General features: G+C 53.4%; 2 protein-coding genes across 3 annotated transcripts; one reads left to right on the top strand and one right to left on the bottom strand.

Annotated features, from left to right (window-relative positions):
- The first annotated feature begins 840 nt into the window (after positions 1-840).
- On the top strand, positions 841-2,499 carry LOC123071335 (protein CANDIDATE G-PROTEIN COUPLED RECEPTOR 7). The gene has a single exon (XM_044494877.1). The coding sequence runs from the start codon at positions 912-914 to the stop codon at positions 2,256-2,258; it is 1,347 nt and encodes a 448-aa protein (XP_044350812.1). The 5' UTR covers positions 841-911; the 3' UTR covers positions 2,259-2,499.
- A 1,392-nt stretch (positions 2,500-3,891) lies between these two features.
- On the bottom strand, positions 3,892-8,617 carry LOC123071336 (uncharacterized). 2 transcript variants are annotated; one of them, XM_044494878.1, is made up of 5 exons: positions 8,290-8,617; positions 6,629-6,876; positions 5,738-6,056; positions 4,504-4,694; positions 3,892-4,375 (listed from the first exon to the last, which is right to left on the bottom strand). In XM_044494878.1, exons 2-5 carry the CDS (start codon positions 6,784-6,786, stop codon positions 4,198-4,200), a joined length of 846 nt encoding a protein of 281 aa, XP_044350813.1. In that variant the 5' UTR covers positions 6,787-6,876; positions 8,290-8,617; the 3' UTR covers positions 3,892-4,197. The 2 variants fall into 2 exon arrangements, with proteins under 2 accessions (XP_044350813.1, XP_044350814.1); XM_044494879.1 differs by having other exon boundaries at positions 4,613-4,694.
- Positions 8,618-11,556: the final 2,939 nt, after the last annotated feature.

Raw genomic sequence — 11,556 nt, 5'->3', positions numbered from 1 at the left:
GAGCGGCGCACGCCCCATGCGTGCATGAGCAGCAACGTGGGTACACCAGTACGTGCCGTGGGAGGAGCGCGCTGGTGCTGCGGCATGATCCGCCGGCCAGCCGTGCCGCTCGGTGCGCTTCGCGAGTCGCGACATTACACGATGCACGCGTGATGAACCCTGCTCTACTCTGGACAGCAACGAGACGGCGAGACACTTTCCGCAGCGTAAAAGGAAAAAAGAGGAACGGTCGTGCACGGTTCCGCCGAGCAGAGCTGTTCGGTTCTGCTTGGTCGGTTGTTGCCGTGTCCCCTTTTCGCTCCCTAGAAACCTCAGAAACTTCGCGGCGCCATTCCGGGCGAAGCCAACAAGGATCGCACCATTTCAGAAGTAGTAGGATGTCACTGTCACCACCGCTCACGCTAGCAGTAGCAGTGCACCTTTTCCTACCATCTATTTTTCGGCGAATATTTCCATTCTGGCGGTTAACAACTTTCCTGCTTCTGCACGCCAATCAAGTGCGTCCGTCGATCAGCACGTCGCTCTGCGTATTTAGCCCCTCGACGACGGCGACGACCGTGCCGAACTTGCTTGACCCGGCGAGACGCTGCGACGATCTCCCCTGTTACAAAGACTTCTCTGTCACGGGCTGCGTCTACGCGCTCGACACATCTTATCGGTCCGTTCGATGAGAATCCAACGCTCCAACGCTCCAGCCGAACCGCGAAACTCCTTCCCGGCTAAGAGTCGCCGGTCAAAGTCTCCCCCACGGCGTTCTCACCAATCTCGAGGCGGATCCAACGGCTCGTTCGCCCGCTATCCCGTCTCCATAAGCTGAGCCCAAGTGAAAGTCTACCAGACGCGCCTGGCCAATACGCGCACCTCCACGACCCGGCCTGCTCCCCCCCTCCCCCCAACCAGATCTCGCCGCGATGGCGCCCGCCGATGCCGCGCGCCGCCTGCTCCTCCTCCTCGCGGTGGCCGGGGCCGTGCTCCGCCCGGCCGCGGCGGAGATCAAGCAGGAGTCCTTCAAGGATGACTCCCGCGGGACCATCCTCTTCGAGAAGTTCGGCTTCTCGCACCGCGGGTCCGTCTCCATCGCGCTCACCGGCGCCAAGGCCGTCTCCAAGCTCGCCAAGCCGGACCCCGCGCAGCTCGGCTTCTTCCTCCTCTCCGACGAGGCCCTCTTCGAGGCCATCTACGAGCAGCCGCCGCCCACGGATCTGAACCCCAACCCCGACCCCAACACGGGCTGCGTCCTCGCCAGCCGCTACGTCATCCCGCTCTTCACCTTCGCCGACCTCGACGCCAGCGGCAACTACAAGAAGACCTTCCCCGTCTCCCACCCCGACGAGTACAGCCTCTTCTTCGCCAACTGCGCGCCCGAGACCGCCGTCACCATGGAGGTACGCACCGACATGTACAACACCAACCCGGACGGCTCCAAGGACTACCTCTCCGTCGGCCAGGCCCCCGTCCCGACGATCTACGCCTTTTTCGCGCTCGGCTACGTCGCCTTCCTGGCCGCCTGGCTCTACCTCACCCTCTACCACAACCGCCTCTCGGCGCACCGCATCCACCACCTCATGTCCTGCCTGCTCCTCGCCCGTATGCTCTACTGCATCTCGGCCGCCGAGGACCAGCACTACATCCGCGTCGCTGGATCTTCCCATGGGTGGGACGTCATGTTCTATCTCTTCCAGCTTGTTAAGGGTGTGATCTTGTTCGCGGTGATCGCGCTGATTGGTACCGGGTGGTCGTTCCTCAAGCCCTTCCTGCAGGACAAGGAGAAGAAGGTGCTCATGGTGGTGATCCCGTTGCAGGTTGCAGCTAACATTGCTGCAGCTGTCGTTGGTGAGACCGGGCAATACTTGCAAGCATGGGTGACATGGAACCAGATCTTCTTGTTTGTTGATGTAGCCTGCTGCTGCGCGGTGCTCTTCCCAGTTGTGTGGTCGATGCGATCGCTGCGAGAGTCATCCAAGACAGATGGCAAGGCTGCCCGAACCCTCGCCAAGCTCACGCTCTTCCGCCAGTTCTACGTCGTCGTGATTGGATACTTGTACTTCACAAGGATCATTGTCTATGCGCTCAAGACAATCACCAACTACAAGTACAGATGGGTGAGTGTTGCGGCAGAGGAGGTGGCCACCATGGCATTCTACATGTTCATGTTCTACATGTTCAAGCCGGCTGAGAGGAACCAGTACTTTGCTCTGGATGACGATGAGGAGGAGGCTGCGGAGATGGCTCTCCGTGAGGAGGAGTTCGAGCTCTAGAGTGTTGCGAGGGGATACATGATGACAGGAAATGCAGCACTACCTGCTCAATTTCTCCTCCTTGTGATGTTGATCATACTATACAGATGCAGGATTTAACTTATATTTGTCTATGTACTGTGGTAAATCTTCACTTCTGCTTATTTCTTTTAGCTTCAAATGTTGCCGGTGAGACCAGGGGTAATTTGGATTGCTTGTGTTGCAAACTAGGCGAATTCAATCACTGCTGTCATTTTGCCAAGTCCCAGTTTTGCTTTGTGCCCAGTTGTCACTTTATGTGCAAACAATTTCATTTGTACAGTGAGAAGAGAACATTGATTAACATCTTGATGCCTAATATGACAGCAAGATCTGTTAGTGTATGTCGATGAAGAAACTTGATGGCGATCTGGGAATTTGCATAGAACCGCTGTGTGATTGTTCGTGCATTGCCATGTACTGAGTAGCAAATATGCACCTAGAGACCTACATGGTTTGTGAACTTGGAATCAACAGTAAGATCCAGTGTTCCAGATTAGCACCGTGATATTGATCGTGTGTTACTGAGCTATCTGCCTTTATTAGTGTGTTTGTTCTCTGAACTATGTTTTTTCTCCTGAAGTAAGTCATTATTGCCTGATTACCAGATACATTTCTAGCACAAGTACAGGCTTTCAGGCAAATTGACTTGTTGATATACCAATATTATTGATATACTTAGTATAGTTTGGAAGCTGCCGGATTGCAATCGTTTGTTAGCTGATCTTCCTGAGAGTGAAATTTGGATGCTTTTGACACTTCAGTCTGAACTGTATTTGAGTTGGCCAATGCGTAGCAGATTGACAATGGAGCTACAGAGTATACAGGGCCGGCAGAATATTCTCTCTCTGATGATTTTTATGTTCCACGGCAATCTTCATGAACATTTTTCTAAAGGGAAAATGTATTTGGCAAAAGTTACATATTTAGGCTCTGTTCGGAATTTCTCCACTCTGCTCCACTCTGGGGAGCTGTGGAGCTCGGTTTGAGCCGCTCCGAGAAAATGAGCTGCAGCCTGCTCTGCTCCAGGAGGGCAGTCGAGGAACCGAACAGGGCTCTGTTACGGAATCTCTCCACTCCGCTCCACTCTGGGGAGCTGTGGAGCTCGGTTTGAGCTGCTCCGAGAAAATGAGCTGCAGCCTGCTCTGCTCCAGGAGCGCAGTCGAGGAACCGAACAGGCACTTAGTTTTACACCCGAACGACTCCTACGACGCACAATTCCCTCGTTTGGGTCTTTAGTTTGCAACGACGCCATGTTGTACCCAGCATGCTAAAAAGTTGGCAATCATCCAAACAAACCCTGATTTTTTGGTCAGCCAAAAATTGTGTAGGGTACACTTTGCTCACATTCCCAACATATCTGAGTGATAACAGAGCCGCATATAAAAAACAAATTTCCATGCTGAATTTGTGACATCTTGGAGGCTCAAGATAAACTTCCCCAAACTCGCGAGAAATTCTGAGCTGATTGCCGACATCTTGGCAAAACAGGCTCCAAGATAAAACTTCCCCAAACTCGCGAGAAATTCTAAGCTGATTGCCTGAAGCATTTAGTGGCTACTCTGCCAAAACAAACAAGTATATCTGGCATGCACCTAAAGTCATCCAGTGAAACTGAAAGGAATTGCAAAAATTAAGAAAGGCAACCAGCATCATCTCGTTTCTCCTCAGCCTATCCTGCCAGTGGTCCACAGAAAAAAGGGGCAGAAATTTACGAACATCAGTTCAGTTCAACCAAGAAGGAACGACACTGTCGAACCGACCGACCGATATAACCTACGGTAACTTCCACATGGGAAACTGCATCCACATCTACAAGTTTCACCAGAAATGTATATGCCTAGCATCATCTCAATAACGTGGCCTATATATCCATGCTATATATATACTGTATATATCACCAGATCCCTGGTCCTACCAACTACTGGAAACAGAGTTCCCCGCCTTCACCTACCGTCGGCAAGGTCTTCCAACCTCTGCCCAATGACAATAGGCTCATCCACAGCATACTTATCAAGGTCATAGACGCAGAAGTCCCAGGCCAGCTCCGGTAGATGGCAGAGCGCGCGGAAGCCCCTGGCGAGTCTGGGAAGACGCCCCTGGCAAATATATTAAAAAGAAAAAAGGTTTCTATTATGTCAACTATAATTTGGAAGAAGACACACATCTTGGAATTAAAGTGAAAATTAGACTATATTAGAAAATTAAACAAAACTACAGGGTTTACCCAGTAGTATGAAGAAGCCAAGCGAAAGTGGCACCCAGCGCCAGCGAGAAGATAAACCCATATCCGACTAGGAGGACAGAGGGTGTTGCAGCAAAAGAGTCGAATTCACCTGTGCAGAATAGGATTATCCTTCCAAGTGTGAAAGGGATAAATGCAGATGTACAGGCCAGAACCATGTCAACCATTGTCACCTGATTAGATAGGCATATGTTAGAATTTTGTAGAGACATGTAAAATGACAAGCAGAAAAAGAAATGTAAAGCATCCATTCCAAAAGCATGGAACTAAGCCAAAACCTTGTAAAAGCCCGGTTAGGATTAGCCTAAAAAACACTGCATTAGCACAATGGGAAAGCACCAAAAAGAACAAGTTAAGACACTATCAGTTGTGCAGACAGACTTTCAGACTCTGCTGAGCGTGCTGGCCCTTTTATCTCTAGGCTAAACTCCCTTGTTTAGGTCCCTACCATGCTGCACATTACCCCAGCCCACCTTCTATCTTTTTCTACTGTATATACAATTTTGTCTAACATTTACTGTCGGGGGCACCCCTACGGCTTCCCTGTCAAAATAACCAGAAGATTATACTGCACCTAAATTTGGGAATGCTCCTCTTATCAATGTATTTATCAGTACCGATTAATTGGCAGTAGGCACAATTGCAGGGCAGAACACAGAGCAAGGAAATGAGTATCATCTTACTTATACAACAACTCATACAGGTTTCTTCAATATGGACACCATTGACCTTTGGCAATCTCTAGCCATAACATGTAACCTTAAACCAATGTGGGAAACCATGGCAATAAGATGTGCTAAATGCTACTCCCTCAGTTCACTATTATAAGATTTTGGACATTTCAATATAGACTAGCGGGCTGTTTGGATCACTTCCACAAAAAGCAGCCTGAGTCAGGCATGATTCTCAGGCGTCCGATTTTGAAGCCTGAGGCTCAGATCTCTGCCTGAGTTAATAGCTGCCTGATAGGCCTCAATCCAAACACCCCCTAGATACAGACTGAAATGAGTGAACAAACACAGTAAAACGATTCAGAAAAAAGTTAAAACATCTTATAACAGTGACTGAGGGAGTAGTAGAGAACACAGGCACGTTAATTGGTGCTTTACTAGTATGGGAAGAATGTAGGACCACGTCATTGTAGTATCAAAACCACAATATTAATAGAGTATCAGCAGATATACGACTGGTTGAGGAGCAAGGAGAGTAAGCATACCGCCACGGAAAACTGAAGGAGGCGCAGCACGGCGACCTGGCAGCGGCTCCGACGTCCCCCGTACTTTGCGTGAAACACGCGTTCAGCCCGGAGCGCCAGTTGAGCAAGGACGGGGGGTTCAAAGGGGCAGACGGAGAGCAGACGGAAGGCCTCGGCGCAGCTCCTGGCGAGGGCGAGGCACCATAGGTGCAGGCTGGTGAGCTCCCAGGCAACCTTGACTGTCAGGATGAGGCACAACAGTGATGAGACTGGCAAGCCTTGCCAGGGCTGAGGCATCCGCGCCGTGGATGGGGCGGATGGAGATCTCCTGTCCGCACACCTGATCAGTCAAAGTTCAGCACTTGTTAGTTGGCCCCATTTACATAAAGGTAAGAGGATCTGCCGGGTCAAGAAAGAAAAGAAAAGAGGATTTAAAGGGGCAATTTCTTCACAGTGCTTCAGCCTCAGGATGCAGGCGGACATGGACTTCTGCGAGCCCGCTTATAGTAATAATTCATAGTAAAATCTGGATGTGTGTAGCAGCTAGTATGCAAAGTCATGGTGCTATATTCTTCAGGCATTTGCAGTTTTCTCTTTTGTTTGTTCAGGAACTCGCATATGAGGCAGGTACCTGTAATTTTTTTGTTCTAGGCTGATCACTTTTTAAATCGATACAGTGCAAACTAAGCAGTATTGTATATTGGCCTTTTCTTACATGTGTTTGCTGTTCAGCTTAAAAAAAGTTTGCCAACAAAATTATTCAGTGGCAAGCCTACTTGTATGTTGCTGTTGCTGGAGGTCTCACCTAGCTAGAGCATAGCAGCGGGCAGCTGAACTCGCGGGCGCAGGCGTTGACAGGTAGTGGAGAGGGTGGAAACCCTAGGCAGGGGAGGACGAGAGGGTGATAGGTACCTCGCAGCGGCGCTGGCGGGTGGTGGAGAGCCGCTGGAGCTGGCAGTCGTCATGGACAAAGCGGATGCTGCCACGGCAGGCACAGGGGTGGCACAGGGGGCGCTCCGGCTCGGCGGGGTGGCGGCAGATGCGGCACTGCTGCTCCTCTTCCTCCTCATCCCCGGAACCGTCCACCACCGTCTTTCGCAGAGCTCCTGCGGCGGCGCCCATCTGTAGAGCCAGGACTGGCTGACGCCCCGGGCGAGAAACTAAGGAAAAAAAACAGTTTCAAGGTAACAAAAGTCAAGCTTTGTTTTCATAACTCATAAGAAATCATAACAAAAATGGTAGTGTTTTTTTTTTGCGGGTGAACAAAAAATGGTAGTTGAATCAGAATAAGCTGGTAATGGAAAAGGAGTGGGAAAAACTCAACTTTGTTAGCTTTGCAATGTTACGGTATACAAGTACAGTGCAATGTTTGGTTTAGAACACAGTTAGGAAAAATCTTTTCTGAACAGCAACTCTGCGAAGGACACCTTTCGGTATTTGGGGTCAATGTTGCAGGAGGATGGGGGTATTGATGAAGATGTGAACCATCGAATCAAAGCCGGATGGATGAAGTGGCGCCAAGCTTCTGGCATTCTCTGTGACAAGAGAGTGCCACAAAAGCTAAAAGGCAAGTTCTACAGGACGGCGGTTCGACCCGCAATGTTGTATGGCGCGGAGTGTTGGCCGACTAAAAGGCGACATGTTCAACAGTTAGGTGTGGCGGAGATGCGTATGTTGAGATGGATGTGTGGCCACACGAGGAAGGATCGAGTCCGGAATGATGATATACGAGATAGAGTTGGGGTAGCACCAATTGAGGAGAAGCTTGTCCAACATCGTTTGAGATGGTTTGGGCATATTCAGCGCAGGCCTCCAGAAGCTCCAGTGCATAGCGGACGGCTAAAGCGTGCGGAGAATGTCAAGAGAGGGCGGGGTCGACCGATTTTGACATGGGAGGAGTCCGTTAAGAGAGACCTGAAGGATTGGAGTATCGACAAAGAGCTAGCTATGGACAGGGGTGCGTGGAAGCTTGCTATCCATGTGCCAGAGCCATGAGTTGGTTGCGAGATCTTATGGGTTTCACCTCTAGCCTACCCCAACTTGTTTGGGACTAAAGGCTTTGTTGTTGTTGTTGTTGTTGTTGAACAGCAACTCTGCATTACCTTGAAAATTGGAAGTAATGGATCCAAATCCAAAACAAATGGATGAAAAAGATCAGAATTGCACATGTAAATTGCCAGGCATACAAGATCTGCGTGGGAGAACCTAAATAACGGTTTTCGATTCAGCTGGGGAGTGGGCGGTATTGACCATGAGCTGTGATGTAAACCGATTACATGGGACCTAATTACAGGCCATGTGAAACAAACGCATGTATAGTTTTCAAGTTACGGTGTTATCAGTTAACGGGCTGAAAGTCTCGAACCAGGGCAAATGGCTATATCCATGGAACTGAAGATCATGTTTCAATCCAGGCAAATGGCTATATGTTTGAGGTCAGCAGCAACAGAAAAGAGACAAATGCATTTCTTTGTATTTCAGCATTTGATAAACACATAAGAGGCATCTCTTTTCGGCATTAACAAGATGAAAATTGGGATCTGGGAATTGGGAGGGTCTGAGATGTGGGATACCTTTGTTGCTGCTGCTGCTGAGGCGGAATGCCGAAGGGCGCAGGGCGCCGGGGTTGCTCCTCCTCGAGATCGAAGGGGGTCGACACCAGCCGGGGTAATTGCTTGGGGAAGCAACGAAGGAGACGGAAGGGGAAGGTTGCCGGCCTGCTGGGTAGAGCGAAAGCCGAGAGCCCGAACGGGGACGGCCGGACGGGGCACGGTGTGGGTGGCGGCCGCCCGGCAGCAGCGACGGGGTAGGGTTTCTTTTCTTTAGAGCGAGACGGAGAGCAGTGGGGTTTTCCGGAGTGAAAGGAGGAAGACGCGGCTTCCCTCCAAATCCATCCAAAAAAGAAAGGAGAATGAAGCACAAAGCGGCAGGGCAGCCCACCCGTTTGAGCATATGCAACCGCCCCCTCAACACGGCCTTCCCAGGCGATTTTTCAGACCGACGCCGAAAAAACGGCTCATTCGCGTTCCAGGAGACCGTTTTTTACCGGCTTGGACCGAAATCAGCACCGGCGGACCCAGGCCAAACCCGACGCACCGGGGCGAGTGTTTTGGCGCGAAACAGCCGCGGACCCGCCGAGTCAGCGAGACGGCCGCTTCGTCGCCCTCATCGCCTTGGTTCCCACGGGAATCAATGCGAAGGCTGCCGCGCTGCCGCACTGGTCAGCCTCCATTGATGCCTCACGGGCGGCGCAGTGAAGACGCCGCCGACGCGTGTCCCGCCCGCTCCCGACACAGGTCCTCCCGCATGCCGCCCCGCTTCGGCTATAAAAGGTGCCCCTCCCCGCCGGTGAGCGCCACAACCCCCCCCCTCTCCCTCCCGCAAAAGCCTTCTTCCCGCCGGCGAGCTCCCCGCCACTCCCCTCCCCGCCGACGAGCGAAAGCATGGCCGAGAGATTCCTAGGCGACGACGCAGCGGTGAACGGCTTCGGCCGTAGACACCTCCAGGAGCCGGAGGCGCGCCTTCTGTACGAGGCCGAGTACCCGTCGCCCCCCGACATGCGCGTGTCGGGGGTGTGGAGACTGAGCGCTGACGGCGTCCCGATGTCGCTGGTACCCGAAGGGGCGGCACGGCGGGCAGAGATCGCCCGCGTCCGCTCCTCGCTGACGGAGGAGCGGCGGAACGAGCCGAGGTACGCGCCCGACAGTGGAACTCTGTGGATGCTGTTCTTTGAGCGCCGCCGCGAGGAGCAGATCGCCTCCGTCAACGGCATCATCCCCCGCGGCCGCCTCAACTCCGAAGGACGGAGTGAGTGGTGGGGCATCCCCGGCCGCACACTCGACGCCGTCCTCGACCACATCGAGACCGATAATGTGACGCGGCTGGAGTACCCGACGCGGTCCTCCTTCTCTCGCCGCCGTGGCAGTTCCTGGATGCCGTGGCGAATGGAGCCGGGGTCGTCCTCGTCGTCGGGCTCCGGCTCACCGGCCCTCCGCCCCGTCAAGCCCGAGCCGGAGGAGACACCGCTCAGGTGTCGGGCTCGCAACGGCGCCCTCGTCATCAACGAGCCCTCGCCTGCGACGGCACCGACGAGGCGCTCCCTGCGCCTGCGACGGCCGAAGTCCGAGCCGGGGTTGCTCCCTGTGAAGTCGAAGCACGCCGGCATGGTGGCCCCTGACGACGAGTCCGCCGTCAAATGGGCGAAGGACTACGTCCGCGAGCAGGTGCGCCACCAGCGCTGGGCGTGGAAGGAGCTTCAGGCCCGCCACCGCACCGAGGAGGGCAGCGTTATCGTCATCGACAACGACGACGAGGGCGAGGTCGGGCCGTCAAGCGCCCCGCCACGTGTCGGCGACCCCGGCCAGGGTTGCAGCAGGGACGCCGCAGGCGAGGCACGCGACGACGACGACAACGACGGCGGCGGCGGTGATGACTACACCCGCTTCTACAGGCTTCTCGGCATGTAGACGACGGCGACGGCGACGACGGCTAGACTTCTTAGTTTGTTTTTAAGTTTATTTTAGGCGTAGTTCTTGCATGTTTTTAAGTTTTTGTACAAATTTGGACGAAATTTGGCCTAGTTCCTGCAAAAGTCGCCGAGTTTGCAAAAAAATTGAAATGAACTTCGCCGAACCCGTGTCGACCGTGGGCCTATGACCGGGAGCGAATCGAACCCCAGGGGCCAATCTAGCGCCGGTTCGCCCCCAGGCCGCTCTTTTTCAGCGCCCTGGGGGGCCGAACGGCTGGAGATGCTCTCAGTCTCTGCGTCCATAGGTCCATTCCATGCCACACTCGACACGAACGAGCGGATCGCACTTCCGCCCAAGCGGATCGCACTCCCTGCCAGTCGGCCAGTCCGCCCGAGCGAATCGCACTCCCTGCCAGTCGGCCAGTCCATTCCCAACCCTAGCTGACTCCTGACGGCGGCGCCGGCCAACGACGGCAGCCACGCGCCCACGCCGGGCAGCGGCGGCGACCCTCTCCCTCCGTCGCTCCCAGGAGCCAGGTTTCTGCGTCGGCAAGCCTCCCGTAGCGCAGTCCCGCTCCTCTGATTGACGACTCTCCTGGTTGGATGCCTCCCCGAAGCCCCCAAAAGATCCATCCACAGCTAGTGCTGCTGCCACAACAAGTTTCTTGTAATTTCTCCTCGAGTAAATAGCATAAAACTACTAGTTTACAAGCTAGGGTTCCAAAAAACTACCGGATTTAAAATTTTCTCAAAAACCTACCAGTCGCGTGGTCCGCTGTTTCAAAAAACCCAAAACGCCCGTGACTAGCGATTTAACCGTTTTTCTGACCGCCTGGACCCACATGTCAGGGCACGTGGCCACGCGCGCTCATGGCATGGCCGTCGACGGCCGTTAGCCTGTGTCGTCCGGTCGGAACCAAAGCACCCGGTCGGTCGCACTCCATCTCACTCTCACTCTCCTCCCGCAGTGACCTAGGTTGGCGATGGGGCGCCGCAGCGAAATGCCGTTGGCGGCGAGCTTTTGAGACAAGGCGTCACCGGCGATGAGGACGGTGGACATTCAGAGGTTCAGGCATGGCTAGGAAGCTCTAGCTTCCCAGCGTAGTGGTGGTCGCGGCCATCACCGCCCGAGGCCCAGGTGCATCCGGAGAGCTCAGATCCAGAAGTCCGTGCGGCTAGGGCAGTGGCGAAGTGTATCCACGCGGATCCAGATAGCGGCCACAGGTGGGAGTCCGCGTTTGGTGGAGTGAGGTAAGAAATTTTAGTACCAGTTACATTTTTAGTTGAGATTTGAAAATTAGGGTTAGAAGATGATAGTTTTGGTTAGGAAAAAAGTACTTTAGTTAGGTTTAGAAGATAGTGCAGTATTGGG

This window comes from Triticum aestivum, chromosome 3B (assembly GCF_018294505.1).
Source record: "Triticum aestivum cultivar Chinese Spring chromosome 3B, IWGSC CS RefSeq v2.1, whole genome shotgun sequence".
NCBI classification, from domain to species: domain Eukaryota; kingdom Viridiplantae; phylum Streptophyta; class Magnoliopsida; order Poales; family Poaceae; genus Triticum; species Triticum aestivum.
The sequence above is the reverse complement of the archived record's forward strand: the minus strand, read 5'-3'. Positions and strand labels throughout refer to the sequence as shown.